General features: G+C 49.9%; 1 protein-coding gene across 12 annotated transcripts in view; it reads left to right on the forward strand.

Moving 5' to 3' along the window:
- Positions 1-20,931, forward strand: part of TOM1L2 (target of myb1 like 2 membrane trafficking protein) — a 109,030-nt gene that overhangs the window by 77,753 nt on the left and 10,346 nt on the right. For 6 of the 12 annotated variants that reach the window (XM_037493956.2, XM_037493960.2, XM_037493958.2 and 3 more), the window contains 6 exons: positions 8,832-8,965; positions 11,644-11,692; positions 12,117-12,240; positions 13,839-13,956; positions 15,114-15,189; positions 17,738-17,803. In XM_037493956.2, the coding sequence (XP_037349853.1) occupies positions 8,832-8,965; positions 11,644-11,692; positions 12,117-12,240; positions 13,839-13,956; positions 15,114-15,189; positions 17,738-17,803 (567 nt within the window). Of the gene's footprint in view, positions 1-8,831; positions 8,966-11,643; positions 11,693-12,116; positions 12,241-13,838; positions 13,957-15,113; positions 15,190-17,737; positions 17,804-17,947; positions 20,543-20,931 lie in introns of those variants that run through there. The other 6 variants (XM_037493957.2, XM_037493959.2, XM_054689464.1 and 3 more) reach the window with 2 other exon arrangements.

Raw genomic sequence — 20,931 nt, forward strand, 5'->3', positions numbered from 1 at the left:
TGCAAGGGACTGCGCCCATGTTAGCCCAGCTCACCCTCACACTTCCCAGGAATGAGCAGTGGCTGGTACTAAGCTTGCTGTTATTTTCCTTAAAAACACTTTTTCCCTCATTATGAAACTCCAACTGTTGCATACATGCCCATTGAAAAGAAGAAAATAATTTTCTTTAATCCCACATAACCACTGTCACTGTTTTGATATATTTTCTTTCACTCTTTTCTATTTCAATAGTTGAGATCGTATTATGTGTTTGATATTACGTGTTGCTTTGTTCTCTCAGCGTTCTATCATAAATGTTTGTAACAGGACCTTTTCCACCTTCCCCTGAAGGTAGGAGCCCTTTAGGTCACACCTTACCCCAGAGACATTCCTGAGACGGAGATGATGTTTGAAGTTCGTTTTCTTTTCCCAAACACTAAGAATACCTGGACTGGGGGTTGCCCATATTATGATTCCTAAGGTCTGTTGCCAGCTGGCCTCCTCTGCTCCTGGTACCTGAGGCCATGGCAGAAAAGCCCCCACCCCCCCATACAAGGCTGCCCTCAAACTAGAGTCAGATCCTGTCTCAAGCCTGTTTCCCAGGACAGCCTGGTCCAGAGCTAGGCCAGATCTGACCACCCTGATCTCAGACAACTTGCATTTATAGAAATGGCAGCAGCACTGTCCTTAGAAGTAATGACCTTTGGGAGGGGTGGAGAAAGGATGTTGGAAATTACAAGCGCCAGATCTTTTCAGCAGGAGGTGAGATGCTTGAGTAAACAGGTCAGGAGCCAGACTGGCTTGGCAAACTGGGTGAGTGCCTTAGACGTGCTCTGCTGCTATTTTTGTCTGGGCACTCAGAGTCGTCTGTCTTGGCCCCCTGAGTGCCACACCTCCCACCCTGCTGTTGGCACACACTTGCTGTCTGTGAAGGCTCAGATCTAATGAGTGAGGACTCTAATGAGTCCTTCAGGAGTGCACACAGCCTCAGTGGCTGGGCCTGATACCAAGCCGCTGCTTGTGGTGCCCCCTTCCTCCACAGAAGCTGTCAGTTCCCTGGGATGAGGGCGGGTGGAGGCCTGCTCCAAGCCTAACACAGAACAAAGCACAGAGATGCCAGAGCCATGGCTCCTGCCCTGAGGAGCTCACAGCCTAATGCAGGAGGCAGGCAGGAAATCAGGACAGCAGGCTGCTCTTGAGGCTGAGGTGAGTGTCCTTGGCCAGCTGAGTGAGGACCCCCGAGTGGCCCCTCCTCAGTTCTCAGTCCTCACTCCTGCCACCTGCAGTAAACCAGGCTTGCCTCATTTTAGCAGGCCCAGCTGTCCATGTGCCGCACTCTGTGGGGCCCAGCGTCCCACTAATGTGTTATTGGCCTCCATCCCCAGCCTGCAGGGGGTTCTTCCAGGCATTACCCAACGCACAGGAATCTGAGATTAGTCCAGAAACTGAGAGGGCCTCTTGCTAGCTTTGTGCTGTGTCAGCATCAGGATTCCTGCTGACAGGGGATTTGTGGTGGACAGAACTGAGCTCCCGGCAGCAGGGGGTGGGCTGAACAAAGCCAACATGCTTCCAGACAGCCAGAGCAGATCCAGACAGTACGAATACCCTGTGTGTGCATGCGTGTGTGTGTGTGCGTGTGTGTGCATGTGTCTGTGTGTGTTTTAAACAAGCCCATCAGCCAAGACAAACAGAACCTAATCTCCTGGCGTCAGCTCACAGTTTTCAAAAATAGGTTGCTTCCCATGACGTTTTCCTTCCCTCTGTTTTGTTCCAACTCCAAGCCTACCAGCTCTCACTGCTATCTTATAAATCAAACAGAGAAAGAGCTGCTCTGGGTGCCAGTGGGAGGCTGTCCTTTCAGCACGGGAGGTTCAGTAGTCGGGCAGCTCTGTGTGAACAGACACAACTCTCCTGGCTGCTGGCCTCCCTCTTCTGTCATTCCTGACATCATCCCCCTCCCGTCCCCACTTCTTCCCCCAGCGCTTGGAAGTCAGCCGGACAGGGTCTCCCAAGGGTTGGGGCCACATCGGATGGTGAGCCTTCCACTTGGGAAAATGCCACCATGTGTTTGGAAATTGATAGGGTCAGAATGTGCCCTGAGGACCCCTCTGTTGAGCTGGAGGGCAGCCAGATTGCTCAGTTTAGAAGCTGTCCAGAGCTCACAGTGCTGGCCAGGGCCATGGAAATAAACACATTTGTCACCCACCCAAAATGTTCACGCCAACAGAAGCTGCCCCCGCCTGCATGAAAATTGCTGGATAGGAGGTGGGGAAATAGTGGGGGTGGGGGGAGGAAATGGGAGGTGTCAGCCCCAGGATGCACCAGTGTAGCCGCCCATAATTATGGGCAGGTTATGTCCCGATGGCTTCCTGTGTGTCCAAAGCACTTTCAGGTGTAGCCTTACCCCAGTCCTTCAGAACAGCAGGGAATCTTGGCCAGAGAGAGCCATTTGTCTGAGGACCATTGGGTGGGTGAGTGGAGGCTGAGCCCCTCCACCATGCTGTGCTGTCAGCTTAGCTGGAGCCCCCGGGGAAAGTGAAGCAGGACTCCCAGAGGGAACAGCAACTCTTCTCAGTGTGTGGCAACCTTCTCACTCTAAGTTGGGAGAGATCTAGACAGCTCGTCCAGCTCCACACCTGTGTTCTCATCCCCTCTCCGGCAGCTGGCCTGGTGCTTGCCTCGTTTTTCTTAACATCTTCAATGACAGGCTGTTCGTGTCAGCTGCGGAAGCACTTTTGTTCCAAACACACGGCTTGCTCAGACTTTGGGAGGCAGCACAGCAGAAAGAGCAAGGGTTTAGGAATCACTGGATCACATCTAGTCTGACAGCTGACAAGCTGGGTGACACTCGGCAGGTCACGTACCCTTCAGGCTGGCGTCGTCACTCTCACCTTGGAAAGACTGGGAGTCATCTATCTCAAGGACCCAGCACAGTGCCAGTTACTGGCAAGTCACCCTGAAGGTGGAGCTTCTGGGATTATTATTGGCACACCCTCCCACACACAGAGCTGAAGTCAGCCTCCCGTAACTGCTCCCTGGTCTGTCTTCTTTAACAACAGAACAAAACAAAGTCCTCTTTCACATGGTAGGTCCTGAGATATTTTAAGATTGCCATAAGCCCCTCCACAGCCCAGTATCTACCTGGTCAACATGTGGCTGTTGACAGCCCCCCTGTAGGTGACCAGGCAGCTCTCAGCAGGAGGCAGATATGAAACCGAGAGCTTCCATCAACTGAAAATTCTCCATCTCTTTCTCATGAGGCTGCAAATCCATGACTTCCCCATCCTGTGCATGGGCACTTGGGTCCAGACTTGTAATTGGAGACTCTGCCCCTTTGTGTGTTAAAGCTTGCGTCCTGAGCTCCTGCAGTGAAACCAACTTTTTAGTGTCTTTAAAGATCCTGATGCTATCATCTCTGTCTCTCTCAAATTAGCCTCTTGAGCTTTGCCTTCAGTTAATAGTAACTTTTAATTAATGCAGTGATGCCAAATGGGTATGCCTACATGGTCGTCCATCAGATAATAAAAGAAGCCCCCTCCATGTGCTTTTTCAAGTAGCAGACGGTATATCCCTCTTGCTTCTTGCATCTCATTTCAACAAAAAACAGGATAGCCAGGACCACTTTCTCTAGAGAAAAATAGTCTATTCTACGTGTTTAGTTTCATGATTCCTCCTTTCTCTTCAACAAAGAATTTCTTCTCCCTCCCCTCTCCTTTGTAGCTATAGAGAGCAGGTTTTCAGGACCTTATTCCATGCTCCTTAGAACTTGGAGAGGGTTGAGAGGAAGCCCAGAAAGATGATTAAAAGATTGTTTTGCGAGGTGGAGATGAGAATGTCTCTTGAAGAAAAGATAAAGGCGTTGGGATTAATTAGAAAAGAGAGGATATTTTAATAAGATGTTCTGATAGATGGAGGGCTTTTGCACGAAGAACTGTGGCCAGCTGTTCTTCCCTCTGTTGAGAATCAGACATAGGAGGAGGCCAATACTGAAATCTTCGGTGTTCAGGAAATTCCTAGCCCAGCTGCTGCACAGTGGGAAGGACCACCTGGGCAAGCTGGAGGCTCTCAGTATGTTAGGACAGAGTGAGTCTCTCTCTGTCTGGGTGGTTTGGAGGTGGGGGAGGTGGAGGAAGGTCACCCAGCTGAGCCTGAGGTGGCTCTGGCTATGGACGGCCTACAGAGGCCATGTGGGTGGCCAGCTGACATTTGTGGTGGCAAAAATCTTAATTATCCCCCTCTCTCTTTTGCTTTCTTTTCTTTATTTTTCCTATTTTTTTTTAAGACAGTCATTTAAAAGGTTGACTTGAGGAGGTAGTAAAGCTTTCTGTCAAGACCCCTTGAGATCCCTGATTCGGAAGTCCCAGGGTTGGCCTGTCTGTCCAGGGTGGGAGCCATGAGGTTCTGCCTGTGGGGTCAGGCCTGGCTCAGCCACCCCAGCTGAAGACAGTACAGAGAGAGGCAGCAGAGGCAAGGCCAAAGCGGCTGTTTCTGCTGCTATAGTCCTTGAGAGTTCTGTGTCCTGTGCCTTTGGGTCTCATTCTCCCTCCAAGCTGAGGTCATGATGTTAGAGCTAGCAGAGGCCTCAAATCATCTAGCACTTTCCAAACATTTTTTTGTAAAGTAGTAGAACCTTTCCTCCACAAATAAAGTTCTACAGAGAAGGTTGGTGTTTGAGCTAGATGAAAGCAAAGGTGAGCTGCTGAAATAGGCAGGGTGCTTCAGGGGCCCCTCAGTGGAGAGCTTCACCACTTCCCCAGGGAGGGATAGGCCCAGAAGGTGCTGGGGCCCTGGAGGGCTGATCTTTACATGAACTGCTTGCTACCTGCACTTGGTTTCCAGCACCCACAGGGGCTGGGCTCTGTGGGGAGACCTAAGCCAACCCTGCCCTCCTTGGCCTGGTGGTTCCAGTGCTCTGGAACCATGTTTTTCAGATTCCTTGCAATCATGAGGGGTCTGGTTTCCTTTGACTTTGGTGGATCATCCTTGAAGCTTGAACTTTGTCCTGGGGCTTCTGCCTTTGATCCTGGGTTGGAGCTGGTCTTCACTTCTTAGAGGTAGTCCAAGCTGGAGGCTCTGCTGGGATAGCTGATGACAAGCATCATCATCATCCCTCATCTTGAGGGAGGCTGGTGGCAGTTCCCTCACCAAAAATTCGGAGTTTGTAGGAAGATGGAGAATTGGGTAGACATTTGGTAAAGCTGGCACATTAAAGTGTTAATGGTAGAATCAAGGTACTGGTTATATGGTGTCTACTGTAAAATTCCTTCAACTTTGCTTTGTGCTTGAAAATTTTCATCATGAACTATTAGGGTGGGGAAACATCCTGGGACCTTGGAGGACAAGTAGGAATTTGTTTGGTAGCAAGGGAGGAGGCTAGCGAGGCAGAAGGCTGACTCATAGGGGCTCCTGAGCAGTGTCTGAAATCATCTGCTATTTTAAACAGTCTGAAAAGTGTTTGGAAAAGATCCACAGGCTCTAGGGAGTGACGCCACATGCTTCTGGAGAGCTGACCTTAGACCTGTGTCACATTATATGCTGCCATACTCCTCTGACATACAGATCCTGCATTTTGTCATTGACCTGCAGTTTGGGTGGGACGTGAGTGACGCCTTCCCTTTCCCCTCCCATCCCAGGGCTCCAGGGCTTGCTGCTTAGCTGCAAACACCAAATGGGGCCACACTTTCCTGCCCGGCTGCCTTTGCTGGAGGGAGTGAGTCCATGACTGGTACCCAAGGTCCTTTTGCTCATCAGAGATTTTTTGTAGACACCTAAGACCGCTGGTCTCATCTGCAGCCAGCACGTTGCACTTGAGAAGGATGAGGGGCTAATACACAGTGGCCCCGGAAGGGTCCATGGGAGACTGTAGAAGGCAGATGCTGCAGCTCTTTCCTTTGCCCTGCCACCCAACCTCCTGTCCCCTGGGTCTGGCTTTCCCATTCCTACACTCTTTGATCAGGCCTCCTCCTGCGGTTCTTTTAAAGCACTAGGCAAGATCTGTTGCCTAAGTGTTTGCCAAGCACCTTTTTTGGGGGAGGAGTAGGTGGCTGGTCTTTTACAGTTAACCTAAATTCATGCTCCCTTGTTATCTCAAATTAGGTGCTTGCTGTGTTCTGATGATGTGTTATAAATACTTTGATTACTTACATTGTTCACTTCAGTCCTGGCTGGTGGAATCCTCCATGGGCATGATCTAATATGATTGCTTTTTTCATCAGTTTGGCTTTTTTATTTTTGTGTATTTCTTAATATTGAGGGCCTGACTTCCTTTTACCATTGCTCATGAGCATCCTTTATTCTCTATTCAGACTTTCTTGTGTACTATGATTGTCTCTCTGGCCACTGGACTTGACTTGTGAGTGTCTGTGGCACCCATGGTGGTGGTTGTGTGGCCATCACTGACCAAGCAGTCGAGTGCCCGTCTCCTGGTGGGCCTGGGCACATGAGCCATTTACAGTGGAAGAGAGCGGGCATTTTATGGTGTTTTACTCTTTACTGAACATTAGTGGCTTCTGAAGTTAATTTTTGGTATTCACCTCTTGTTATTAATTTGCACACGTGTCTGTATATAAATGCTTACTGCTGGTTCATTAGGGCCTGGGATATATCCTAAATAGGGAATATTAGTTCTGAATGAACATGGATTCTCCATTTTCCCTGTGAAGAGTGCTGGGAAGAAGTCTGGACTTAAGTGCATAACTGAGTGAGAACAGTGACAGGGAGCCAAGGTTTGGAGGGACCAGAGGTGCAGAATTCTTTAGAGTCAAGGTCCCCATCCTTCCCCCTATCAGCCCCCACCTAAATGTGAGCCCATCCCGCTGCATCCTCCACATCCTCTGCGGTGGCTGTGAGAATGTACCAGGCCTGGCTGATATCATCTGCACTGGTGCCCAGGAGCAGCTGGCACCTGTGGCACTAGTTTGTGGGTAGGGAGAGAGGGGTTTTGAATATCCAGTGGTTTGCTCAAAGCCCTCTACTTCTAGGGATGATCCTGCATTCTCCAGAACCTCTAGAGTCTTAGGAAATCTGTGTTCATAGTGAAAATAGGGAGGTCCACACATGGGACTTGCTGTCCTCATTGACTGAAAGAGAATGAGGGCACCATTCTGACTGCAAGTGCTAGCAAGATGGTAGAACTGTGATCAAGGGCAATGTTTCCATAACTGGATAGATGGCCCTGCAAGCCAGAGATGTTCAACAAAGCTTTTTTCCTAAAGGTGAACACCAGACTGTTTTGTGCCTAGCTGCCTACATCTAGGCCCTTCTGTCTGGATAAATGCAGTTGTGCTGGAGTGATTCTGGGCTGGTCCACATGGACTGGGCTTCTTTCCTCAGCTCCCCCCATGCTCGGGGAAGGAGCTTCTGCGGGTTGAGCAGCCTTGCGAGGAGTGGCAGCAGAAGCAGTGTCTAGGCCTGGTGTCTGGCTGACTCGACTTCCTCTGAGATGGACAGGTCTGTTGAGGTCCCTGCCTTCCTCTTTCCTGCAGGATCAAGGCTGAGAAACTCAGCCTTTAGCAGTGAAGGAGGGAATGCATGTGCATGTGTGTGCAAGGGCATGCGATTTGGATATCCTGGGGTGAGTGTAGATGGAAGTAATGCAACTTGCCTTCATTCATTGATTCTCTCAAATACCTCCCTCTGGCATACAAGGTGGCAAGGAGCCCTGGTGGGTATTTGGGTGGCTGCACAAGCACGTTTCTATAAGAGCATCACTCAGGCTGCCGCTGGATCAGAGAAGGCCCGTGGAGGCCAGACCAGGAAGTAAGAAGGGCTGGTCTTCAGGGGTCATTGCTAACAAGGGTAGAGAGGGCTGCTGTGGTGGCTGAGGATTCATGAGAGTCATCTTTGGCCAACTGGGAATCCTTGTGGGAGCTTGCTGAGCTTCTGAGACCTGGTAAGGTGCAAGGCCTGCCACTGAAATGTACCTCTTGCCATCATAAAAATACCCTCATACTGTTGCCACAAATATAAGACAGATACCACCTTTTTGGAGGATTCTTTTATTATAAACAACCAGTGTTCTAAATATATATCCCTTCACTCAGAAATTCCACTCCTGAGAGCTTGTCCTATGGAAGTGCTGGCATGAATGCATAAATGTGTCTGTATATACACACCATTCTCCACTGCTGCGTTATTTAGGTTAACCAGAGAAAGAGCCCACAACCTAAATGGCCAGCAGTAGAAGAACCGTGAGCTGCTTAGGATGAGGCAGTCATGCAAAGTGGGAGCAAGGCGACTGGAAAATTTTGTTGAAGAGAAAAAGCAAGCTGCAAAGAATCATGTTTTTTTTTTTTTTTAAGATTTATTTATTTATGCATACAAGAACTGGGGTACAGGGCAGAGGTGTGTGGGGGAGGTGAGAGGATTCACCAGAGACAGAGTGGGGAGCAGAACAGGCAGATTGCCTGAAATACACTGCTGAGGGGAGCAGTGGGCGAGACAGGAGAGGTCTGCTGTGCCATGTGGGTAGCTCTCTGGCCGGGGATCAAACTCGTGCTGCAGTGGCTGTGGATAGTTTCATAGTGCTGAGACTTAAACCCTTACACCACCAGGGAAGGCCCAAAATCATATTACATTTTAAAAACGCTCTGTACAAACATGTACATAAGTACACACAACAGTATAAGGGATGGACATTTGCCTGTTGAAAAAGCACTTGTTTTCTCTGGGCTGGAGAAGGGGCAAGGGGAGAGGGGCCTACCACTTGGCACCCAACACACGTCTGGCTCTAGCGACAACGCACATGTGCTCCTTTTGTGACTTTTAAGACTCAGTACACATTTTTCCAACGGAAGTGGCATGTGACAAAAGCGTTCCCAGCAGGCTAAGCCAGAGGTGTGTGTGTTCCCTAGGAGCTGAACAGGACCTGCCGGGCCATGCAGCAGCGCATCGTGGAGCTCATCTCCCGTGTGTCCAACGAGGAGGTCACCGAGGAGCTGCTTCACGTCAACGACGACCTCAACAATGTCTTCCTCAGATATGAGAGGTGGGGCTGTGGGTTTTCTCCCCCTTGAAAAGACTGTTGCCATAACAGAGGGGTTTCTTTCATAAACAAAGGGGAGAGAGAGAGAGTTATTAGAGTTGGAAAATACTCATCAGAGATGCTAATTTGTTCCCAGATGACAGGAGAAAATGCCTCTTGTTCTCCTGGGAACCAAGCAGCAGGAAGTTGACGTGCAGATTAGACTCTGCCCTTTGTAAGCCTCAGGCTGCTCGCCCTTCCCCCACTCCCCCCAGTCCCAGGAGGGGGAGCACTGGGGGGCTGGGGGGGCTCTGGAGTTTTTGCACCTGCTCCTTTGAAGAGCCTTTGAATTTGAAAAGGATTAAAGGGGGGAGAACTCTACTAAGGAAAAAAGATTTCCTCTTTGCCATCTTTAAAAAAGAGAAAAAAGATTTTTCCCTCCCTTTGCAAATGTCAGCGTGTCTAGAGAGCTCAGGAGAAGCAGGCGTGGTGTAAGTGCTGGCGTGCAGCGCTCAGGGAAACGCACACACACTCATTTCAGTTCCTTCCACAGCCAAATCATTTTTGGGTTTGAGGTAACAAATTTGCAAATTCCTTTCCTTTTCCAAAGCCTTCCCCAGGGAAAAAAGTGCAAATGTCTTATTCAGACACAGTTTTCAATAGGAGTTGCGATGGCAGCAGGGCTCCTCTGGCATCACTCTGAGGAGTGTGCCTTGAGCTTTCCTGAATCACCCAGTGTTGGCTCCAGAAAATACGTTGACCAGGCCAGCCTTTTCCCTGGAAACTTGGGGCCTGGCCCCTGTGCTGGCTCGTGACACCGTAATCTGGCATCAGGTAGGGTCGTTGTGACAGCTGCTTGCATCTGGGGGGCTTTGAGGAAATTTTGCTGTGATTGGCACAGCTCTGGGTTTTGTTTCAGCTTCAGTTGTGGCAAAGGGGGATGGGTGGTCCTATATCCTTCTGATGGATAAAGAGACATCTGCAGTAAGAATATGGGTATTCTTACTGTATACCCAATACGGTATACCCAGGTTTCCCCCCAGCACCCCTCCCTTGTCAGTTGGAGAACAGGAGCAGGTCTGAGGTGCCTCGGCTCCCAGCCGGAGACCCTTGATTTTACCATGTAACTCCAGATTTTCCGCTTTAAATGAGCTTGGCTTTTAACCTGCTGAACTCATCTAAGTTCCTTCTAGAGTAGGATTCCGGGAAACAATGTGGGCATTTTCACCAGAGTCTGCCAGGCCCTGTGTTACAACAAATTCGGAGACAAAGCGTGGATCAGCAGCCCTGAAGTTCCATTCTGGTCAGAGTACCTTTGATAAGAATATTGCCCCTCCAAAGAGTGTGGGAAAAGTACTCCAGGGTTAGAAACTTTTCAGGTTAATATTCCTATTCTTACAGACCACACGAGACTTTGAAAAAACAATAAACAACCCCACAGGTCTTTTTTTTTTTTTTTAAATAGAGGCATGGTTTTATTTATTTATTTATTTATTTTGTTTATACATGCACTGGGTACAGTCAGAAGCGCGGGAGGGTGAGAGAATTCACCAGAGCCAGAGTGGGGAGCAGAACAGGCAGAAGGACCGAAGCACACCGCTGAGGGGAGCAGCGGGCGGCAGGAGAGGTCTGCACGCCATGTGGGACCCTCCTCCAGTGGCTGGTGAGCAGCCGGGGATCGAGCCTGCGCTGCAGAGGCTGCGGGCAGCTTCGCAACCCAGCACTCAACCGCTGCGCCACCGGGGAGGCCCTCCCAAAGGTCTTTCTTAAAACCATAGTTAACATAAATCTATCTGGTTGCCCTGCTGATGATCCCTGCTCTCCAGGAACTAACCCAGCAGTGGGGAGACCAGTGTGGAGCCGTGCATCTCTGTAAAGCCTGGTTTCTCCACGCTTCAGCTGGGGAAAGTCTGTTAGCTACCTCTTTGGCCTTGGCTCTTTGGGGCTCTTAAATACCATGGCAGACCCTGTGCATACCTCACAGTAGCTCTTCTGTTCCCCACCTGGTGTGAGAATGCTGTTGCTCCACGCCAAGTCTCATTCATCTTCAATCCATCTGCTCCCAACTGACTGGGAGAGTAGCCTGACTGGCAGCTCCTCACTGGTGGGGACCTGCCTGTGCTCTTCCAGCAGCCTCTGGAGAGCCTTTGCACCACAGCAGGGGCCAATACCTGCCCTGTGCAAGTCCCACCCACTTCCCTCCAGCAATTGGAGCCTGGGTCGTGTTAACAAATCAACAGCTAATTACCCCCAGCACAGCTCTGAAATAGGGAGGGGCTGCAGTTCTGGCCTGGCTTTGTAGATAGACGTTAGAAACAGTAGTGGTTGACCCAGCCTCCCCACCAGGCACAAGAGGAGCACTCTTGGACCTGGTGTGTGTGCGTGGGGGGGTGGGGGTGGATGACTGGGGCTGCTCATAATGGACTCCTGCATGTGCCAGCCAGTATTCTCCTCCCTCTCTGCAGGCTGATCCTCCTCTGGGAGAGCCCCACCTAGAGGAAGATGCGGCAAAGTTGTGTATGTGGCGTTTCACTTCTGGCCCCCAGGTGGGCCTGGTTGATCTCCTTTCCCAGGGCCTCAGTTTCTACTGTCCCCCCAAGATCCTCAGTCCATGGGAACTCTTCCCAGGACGAGTGAACATCTTGGAGTCGCGTCATGGACATCTGTCTCTCTCCTTACTATTCTCTCCCTTCCCCTTTCAGGTTCGAACGATACAGGTCGGGCCGATCAGTTCAAAATGCCAGTAATGGAGTAAGTATTCTTACAGAATTCTTTCCTCTGTAGAGGCTAGGAAACTGCTTCACTTTGACCTCGCCTCCAGTTTTTCTAACTGGGCTTAAGATACTTGGGTAATTGAAGAGCAAGCTCTGGTTAGTGGGATACTGAGGCAGAGCTAGCAAGGACATCCCTAAAGGGAGGATGACAAGGAAACCCCAAGTTACAGCCCCCAGAATGGTCACTGATTCAACCCTGCCTCCTTTAAATTGGGGTGTGGGGAGGCCACTGCGGGGAGGCACACTAAAACCCCCAAATGTGGGGTGAGGGAAACCACCTTGCTCCTGCACTGGCTCAGTGGTGATGTCTTTCCTCTGGAACCCCGAATGGCACCTGCTCATTTTACCTCGAAGCCTGACACAAGCACCCTGGGGCTCACCACTATCTCATGCTCTGACAGGTACTGAATGAAGTAACGGAAGACAACTTAATAGACCTGGGGCCGGGGTCTCCAGCGGTGGTGAGCCCAATGGTGGGGAACACGGCACCCCCATCTTCCCTCTCCTCCCAGCTTGCAGGCTTGGGTGAGTGTCTCGCAGGGGTGTAAAGGGCCTCCTTTGCAGGTCACTTCCTGGGTATGAATCTGGACTGAAGGCTCTTTTCTTTTTCTTTATTGGAGAGTTTTTCTGAGTCCTGGCCAATTGTACCAGCTTCACTTCATAACTTCTTTCCCTAAACTTAAAGTTTAGGAAACTTTAAAGTGGTAGAAAAGCAGGGGTGGGAGAAGTTTTAAGAAACTAAGAGTTGTTTGCTTTTTTAAGAAAGGTCACTGCTGTATTTTATCTGGAATATTCCTTTTTCAGTATCAACTGACCAGCAGGTTTCAGCTCATTGGATGCTTTGGGACACAGGTCTAGGAAGGATACTGAAGCTATATTAGGATTTAGAAGATGATTTGTTGATTGATTGGTGATGTCTGCCACAGGCTTGGAAATAGAAAGTGGTGACTTTGGCGTTTTATTATCCTTGAATTATCATCTACCTAAAGTGCTCCATTGTCTGAAACCTAAAATAAAAAGCTCACTGTATTGTCATAGTTCATTGTTTAAGAGGGTGTATATGACTCTAGATGCTACATATACAATGGATGATACCAATTTATAATAGATGCACTTATAGTACTAAACTAATTAATAAGCCCTCTCAAAATTTATTCCCTGCTTTTCCGGTTTCTTTTTTTCTTAATATTTATCTTTATACCTTCATTTCATTTCAGTCGAATTGAACTTTATTTAGTGGCTTGTCAGTTGCTAATTCTAGCTTCTAATATTTCATGTATCTGTAGCCACTGTTTCTCTTAGAACTGATTTCTCTGCCTTCAGTCCATCCAGCATACGACCACCAGATTTAATACCTAAAATTCAAATTGAATTCTATCTCCATCTTCAAAAAGATCCAGTATTTTTCCATCAACTCTTTCACCTGGCATATTGGCTCATCACCTGCCGCCTCCCACCTGTCTTTCCAGCCTTCTCTATTAATCTCTGTCCATGAGTACTGTTCACTTCTACACCCTGATCTTCCAGGCCCTATGCCTTTGTCCCTGCCTTTTAACCCTTCTTTCTGCAACATAGCCCACTCAGCTGTAAGGATGCACACCTGTGTCAGTTTCAAGTCTTTCCTGGTATCTCAAGTTCAGTATTGCTGTTGCCTGACTCCCATCTACTCTGCCTTCCTTGAGGCCAAGGACCATGTCAGATTCAATTTGCTCCGCTAAAGATCTATCTCTGAATGTGGTGGATGCCTATGAAATGTTTGTCAAATAAATAGGTGACTGCATCCTTCAACGTTGTAATTGAGTTCATGAGGAGCACACTGATAAGGGCATTATGAGAAATCTACAGGGCACGGACCCTGTCCTTGTCTTCTCAGTGCTGGCGAGCTCCCTTCCATTCATAATGAATCTTTCCCCACCTTGAATAGCTTGGGGGTCAGTGACTGTTCTCTCCCTCGTCTGGCTCATCCTACGTGTGGTGAGCGGGGAATGCTAAGGAAATTCCTGTGTCTCCCTGAACCCTCCCCCTAAAACTAACCACCCTAGCTGGCATCCTAACTTTGGGGACATTTAAGTCCACAGTCCACATTCTGTTTCATCCTTTCCTTGTTTGTTTTGTTGCCACAGACCTGGGGACAGACAGTGTCAGTGGCACCCTCAGTTCACTCCAGCAGTGTAATTCCCGTGACGGCTTTGACATGTTTGCTCAGACGAGAGGGAACTCCTTGGCCGAGCAACGCAAGACGTATGTGGGGACCCTTGCAGTGGCTCTGGGAAGATATTGGGGGAGAATTGATCCAGGCCTGGTCACAAGCCAACACAAAGAAGCCTTTTATTTGCCAGGTCCAGGACTGCCAAGAACTTTAAAATATGGCTGTGAGGACTTGGCAGTGGATACAGATGTTGAATGAACGCCAGTCCTGTCCCCCCACCAACCACCACCTTGGGGTTGATTGTTGTTTGATTTCTCCTGTCAGTCACAAAAGATGCTTTGCTGTTCTCTTTGCTCCCCTGGTGCTGCCACTGCTGCTGCAAAAACCACCTCTTGTGTGGGAGGGGCTGGGGTTAGGAGGATATAGCCAAGCAGGGACTGAAATTGGTTTCTAGTAGGATTTTCTTTCTTGCCCAGGGGTGGGGACAGAGCCTTCCCTGACAGCAGCTTTGGCCCAGATGAGCCACATGGAGCTAGGGGAGTTGATCCCAGCATAGACAAGCCCGTGCCTCTCAGGTTGGTGCCAGAACATGATTTGAGCATGTTCAGTCTAAAAGCAAGCCAGGAACACTTCCCCCTCGTCCCACAGGGACGCAGCACCAGGATGCCTCTAACTTCAGAGTCCCGTGCTCAAGATTGAACAAATTGACCACAAAGTGAAGGCCCTTGCACCCTTCACCAGCAGAAATTGCCTTTAAAACAGATGTGGCAGGAGACCTGAGAGCACAGAGGAAGGTAACCCCTGTAATCAGTGCCAGATCCTGATCCCAGACGTGAGACTACCTTCTTGGCAAATGCCATGAAGGCTGCAGGTTTTAAAATAAGAATTAATATTACTTTGCCTTTATCTATAGTCCCTCCCTCCAGCAGTTTTTGGGCTCTTGATATCTCATCACTGAGCTTAGAGAGACCTCAGTAATGTCACTAAAGAGGGTCGGGGAGGGCCATGGTGCCTGAGGCCTCAGAGGAAATGAGAGGCTGAACCAATGCTAGAACCTGGGTCTCCTCACTTCAGCTGCTGTCTGACAGGCTATGTGAGTCCTTCGCCTCTACCCAGATGCCAAGTCTGCGGGAAACATGGTTCCTAGTATCTGGGAGAAGGTGCTATGTATAGAAAGTGATTACAGGTCACTGCCCTCGTCCTGTGCCTGCCGGGCGAGCTAACTCTCCCTATGCTGCTTCATTTCCAGAGTGACCTATGAGGATCCTCAGGCAGTCGGTGGACTGGCTTCTGCACTAGACAGTCGAAAACAGAACTCCGAAGTGGTAGGTGTTTAACCCTGTTTTTCTACCTTGAGTCCTCTGAAGGGAAAAAATGGGTTGTTTGGCAAAAATGGCTGGACAATTAAACAGAAGCTGGCTTGCATAGAGGGCAGATCGGGATGATAGTTCTGTCACCTCACTGAGTCCTCATCCCAATAGGGGGTGACGACCCAGATCAGCTTTCCAATGACACTGTATCCAAAGCAGACCCAGATTGGTGGATTGTGTCTAGGGCACCCAGAGAGCAGATAGCAGCAAGTGTCCACTCCCTGCATGGCCATGTAGGGTCTCTCCTCAAAGGTTACAGTGCCCTGGGCTGGGTAGTGCTCTGACAAAATACTGACTCTTGCAAAGAAGGAAAATGTCCATCTGAGCTGCATCTCTGTTGCTTCTTTGCAACTGGCCCAGCAAGGCAGTTCCAACCCCATTAGCAGGTAGTTGATGGGCTGTATTTGTTTGGGGAGCTGGGGTTAGAAGGATGGGAGGAGCAGTAGGTGGTGACTAAGAGGATGTTCTGGGAAGCTCCATGTCTGGAAGAAGCAGAACTAAATTAATTAAAGGTGGGGGTACTTTGAGGTGAGTGTGGTGCTGATTGGAGCACTGAACTGTAGCTATGGATTCTGTAAGATTTCAGATCACTGCAGGGGAAAGGATTGGTGTCTTGATGCCTCTAACAAGATTGTTTCCCTTTTTGCCTAAACAGCATGTGGCAGTGTGTGAAAGAAAGTCTGTTTGTAGGGGCAGGGAGGATAAGGGCTGTTGGGGCAGCAGACACCAAAACAGCTAGAACTCCTTTCAGGGTCCCCCAGCTGGGCCAGAAAGGGGCAGTGCCCATCTGTCACTACGATTCCTTCTTGAATGCCACTTCTTAGCCACCTGGAGCCCCTGTCCAAGTGGGCACTGGCGGGGGAGTGCTATAGCCTGGTTTCCGAGGGAACGCTCATGGGAAGGATTCCTCTCCTTGGAAGGGACTCTTCATTTGCTTCAGCCAACTTGATATGAGGACTCCGCAGCCCTCCACATAGGCCACCAGGGGGCACAGAAGAGCTGACCCAGCTACCTTGGGCTCTCAGCACCCTTGCCTTTCCCCAGAAGGGTGGGCAGTGCCCCACCCCTGAGACAGAGTCTCCCCAAATCAAAGTAGTGGCCATGATCCTGTTTCCCCTATCATTTAGGATGGCCTCTGAGGGAAGGTATTAGGGACACCTGATGAGGACATCCCCTCTTGGCCCACAATGGCCTCCCTGGGCCTGACTGAGAGACTGGGCTGCAACCAGCTGACCGCCTTTGCTGTCCACCCTGCCCCCAGGGACTGCCCCTGTCTATGCTGGGCGTGTCCTGCTTCACCTCTGCTCTTATCAATGCCCAGGCCTGGGTCCAAGCCCAGGAGATGTGGCTGGCTTCCTGCCCTTCACCCTTTGGGTGTGTGGCTTGGCCCTTCTCCTGTTTTCAAAGGTCTTGATGACTCCAGCATATTTTCCATGTGGTGGTAGGCAGATAGCTTTTTGTGTTTGCTGTCCAATGGGGCCCCCACTGGGGGAACACAGCAGGGGTGTGTGTGTGTGTGTGTGTGTGTGTGTGTGTACGTGTGGTGTGTCTGTATGTGTTTCTCTGTGTGTCTGTCTGTGTATGTTTATGTATGTATCTGTGTGCACAGACTTACATGCATCTTCAGGCCAGCACTTCAGGTTACATTGTTCCATATCCTAAGTCTCCCTGACCTGGAAATCAAAATTGGGCCAAAGAAGAAAATAAGAAGCCAATCTCTGCAGTATAACAAGATTGGTATTCTTTAAAAAAAAAAAAAAAAGATTTATTTATTTATGCATACAAGAACTGGCATGTAGGCCAGAGGTGCGGGGAATGAGAGGATTCGCCAGAGACAGAGTGGGGAGCAGAACAGATGGATCTACTGAAATACACTGCTGAGGGGAGCAGCAGGAGAATCAGGAGAGGTTTGCTGTACCATGTGGGTAGCTTCCTGGCTGGGGATCGAACTCATGCTACAGTGGCTGCCAATAACTTGATAGTGCTGAGACTTAACCCCCGAGCCACAAGGGAGGCCCACAGATTGGTATTCTTAACTTTGAATACTTGTATAGCAATATTCCTAAATTTGCATTCCAGTCAAGAGCTTAGGAAGAGAACACACAGGTAACTGGGAAGCAGAAGTAAGTAAAAAAAAGTAAAAATGGTGGGTAAAAGATGGTTCTTTGAAAAGTTGATAGTCTCTCGCCCTGAGAGCCCTAATAGGGAGAAGCAGCGCTGATCAACCTGTGACCTCATGTGGTTTTCCAAGTGTGTGGGGCTGGTTGGTATAAGCAATGTTATCCTGTTGGGATTCTTGGTTACTAAACTTCTCTTCTCTTCTCAGGCAGGTAAGGGGGACATGCTGGAAGGGGCCTGGGTGGGGGGCATTGGGTCACGTTTCCTTATAGGAGAGTCAACTCTGAATAGTTGCCTTTCTGCTTCCATGATATGTACTACTGCCTTCTCTGTCATGGGTCTCGCTGTGACTTTTCTTTCTGGGACTTTTCTGTCCTCGGCCCAGAAGAGAGGTAGAGGTCGGGACTCTGACCTGGAGCCCATAGACAGCTGGCTCATGACCCAAGGAATGGTGAGAAGTCACCAGCTGAGCCAAGTCCCCTGTCCACCCCAGCACTTACCTTTGTCACCTGCTGAGCCCTTGTGAGTCAGACAGTACAAGGCCACTCTTCCCTTCTGAGTGGGTGCCAAATTTCCCCCTCCTGTCTTTGTACAGTCGCCTTAATCCACAGACTTCCAGCCCCAGAAACACCTTCTCTGGTTTTCTGCTGAGGACTGTGCCCCTGGACCTTAAGAGTCTGGAACACCTGCAAGAGTGAGGGGAGGCCCCTTCCCTCCTTTTACTGTCTCCGGAGCTCTCGGCAGTATTCCCTTTTCCAGGATGAGCACAAGTTACTGTGGCTTTTGCTTGGGAGGGGACATTTCTAAAAGAATAGACTCAACAATCTGACTGGTCGGAGAAGTCCCCTCCAGCCCTGGACCTGTGAAATTGGCAGTCCTGTGCTGGTGGGGTTATTACAAGGTAGTTATCTATGTCCACTGAGACCCCCAGACAGATTTGAGACCTCTTAAAGAAACATAAAAAAACACAACAGGAACAAAATTAAGGAAGACAAGTTGGGGGAACTTAATATGAATACCATTAGTTCATTCTGATCGGGTAGCCCTGAGTCAGATGCATAGAGAGAAAGTCACCTCATTCCAGGCTTCTTCTTACCTTGGAGCGATGAGTTCACCTCCAGTGAAGCCACATCTCTCACTGAGCACCCCTGACGTGGAGACCAAAGGTCTGTGTGAGTGGTGGGGCTGGAGAAAAGAGGGTACAGAGAAAGAAAGGTGAGCAAAGCAGAGAAAGCATTAGCCCCCAGGGTGGGGTGGGGGTGAGCTAGACACACCAGGGAGAGGCGAAACTGACTCCTGGGAGCCATGCCTGGCTGTGGCAGAGAGCTGAGGCTGAGCCAGCATGGCCAAGACTGCAGGCAGCACAGAGGGTCTCCTGCCCAAGCAAGGCATGACTGGCCGGCAAGCATGTAGGCCGCACAGGGCTATCAGAACTATGGGGCGAGGGGTATCTCCCTGCCACCTGGCATGGAGCTGGTGACCTTTGCACAGCCACACTCAGGTGGGGCTAGCCTCCACCTGTCACAGCCGCAGGCAGCTCTGTCCCGTTGTGTTTCTGCACCAGACCCCAAGGCCATTCTTAGTGACATGGGCTGTCTGGGCCCCTCATTTGCTCCTATAGGGACATGCTGGGGCTCCAGCCCACATGTGTGCGGCCTTAGAGCAGGACCCCTGGAGAACATGTCCACTCCATTGTCAAAATTGGGAGAATCCAGCCATGTGTCCTTGTGCCTATTTAATCCTGCAAAAAAGGATACTGCCCACAAACTCTCCTGAGTGTGGCCTTGGCAGCTGGTGGTCACACCTGCCTCTGACCACACAGACTGCTCCCCCACTGCCCTTTCCCCACTGAGAGCTCCAGTCTCCGACTCCCCAGAAACAAGCCCAACTAACAGCTAACCTGGTATCTCACCTGCCTGACTGTAGTGTTTTTCCTTCTAAATAATGTGTATTAATTGCTTTGCCTTATTTCCCATAGCTAGAAACCCTGAATCTTCCCAAGCCTCCCAAGTACAAATTCTTTATGTGGAAACTTTTTGTGCTATTGAGTGAGACCAAAGGGCTTTAAGACTATACCTCAGGCCATGGTGCTGGAAATAGCACACTGAGCTACAGGAGTGGTGCCTGTGGCACTGGAGACAGCACAGTTAGGTTTCCTTGTGGGATCGGGGCTGTGGAAGACTGACCCTTGCTCTCCTGGGACTTTAGGTGTTTAGCTGTCCCACACCACTGTTAACAGGAGCAGGTTCATGACCAACCAAAGAAAACACAGAACCATCTTGAGCCAGCCTGCCTGGACCTGCTGGTGCATGTGCTCTCCCTCCCCTGCCCTCTCCATTCTTTTTTGCCTCTCCTGCCTGGTGGTCAGAAAGGACTGTCTCCCACATGCAGGGCAAAGCAGGGGAATGTCCTGCTGTAAACAAATGGTAGTCTCAACAAGAACAGAAGTAGGTTAGTCAAAAATCTGCTGCTGCCAAAGCCCAGGTTTGGGTCTATGGAGAAGGAGGAGCCCAAAGCCTAGAAGTGTCCCCAGACACGCAAGCCTGAGACCACAGCGTGCTGGTTGTGGCAGCATCAGCAACAGCATCTCCCGTTGGGCAAGTGACCCTGCCACTCCCCCAAGGCAGAGCTGCCCCTGCTGGCAGCCGAAGGAGGATCAGCTCACCTACCACTCACATCAAAATCTACCACTTCTGCTACCCAAAAGGCCAGTTTCTCTTTAGACTGAAAATGGCAGAGATGATCTAGCCATTGCCTCAGCCCAACTAACCCCATCTAGCCATTCCCCAGAGGGAGTTAGTTTTAGGCAGTGGTCTTTATTGGAAGTTGTGCCCGCACTAGCTGCCTTTGTTTTTCTTAATGTACGTCTCTTTCCCTTTCTGTCTCCCTCCTCCAACTCACACTCGTCTTCAGCCCCCTTGGACCATCCTTCAGCTTGGACCATTTCCCAAGAAGATGCTAAAATCCTGGCATGTCAGAGCCCACAGTCTCTTGGGAATCAGCTGGGCCAGCCCTTATTTGACGGATGAGAACACTGAGGTCTCGTGGGGGCCTGGTGATATGCCTTAAGCCACAAGGCAGTGACAGAGTCCAGTGCCATCTTCTCCAGTCAAGGCCTGTCCCTTCCTTCCCATCAGTGGGACTAAGCGCTTCCTCTTTCTCCCTCAGTTTTTGTTTTTTTTTTTGTTTTTTGTTTTGTTTTTTGTGGGGCCTTCGCCCGGTGGCTGGGGATCGAACCGGCGCTGCAGAGGCTGCGGGCAGCCTTGCAACCCAGCGCTCAACCGCTGTACCACCAGGGGAGGCCCTCCCTCAGTTTCTTTAGTTCCTTCCCGCTGTGTCCATGTTCAGTCTGTGTCTGATAGCACCTTCATTTACTGGAAGGAACTTTACCCTGGTGCAGTACTCAAGGCACTGATTTACCAGGGTAGGAGGTTTCCATAGCCAAGGTCTGGTAAGCCTTATGTTATGTAAACTGTACAGTTAGTCACACCCTAGCCACATGACTCCCACTCTGAGGCCCAAGTACCTTTCATCTACCGTAAGGAAGATGAAAGTTTCAATAATTTCTGACATCACTAG

This window comes from Talpa occidentalis, unplaced genomic scaffold (assembly GCF_014898055.3).
Source record: "Talpa occidentalis isolate TD23 unplaced genomic scaffold, MPIMG_talOcc4v2.1 talOcc4.7, whole genome shotgun sequence".
Taxonomy (NCBI): domain Eukaryota; kingdom Metazoa; phylum Chordata; class Mammalia; order Eulipotyphla; family Talpidae; genus Talpa; species Talpa occidentalis.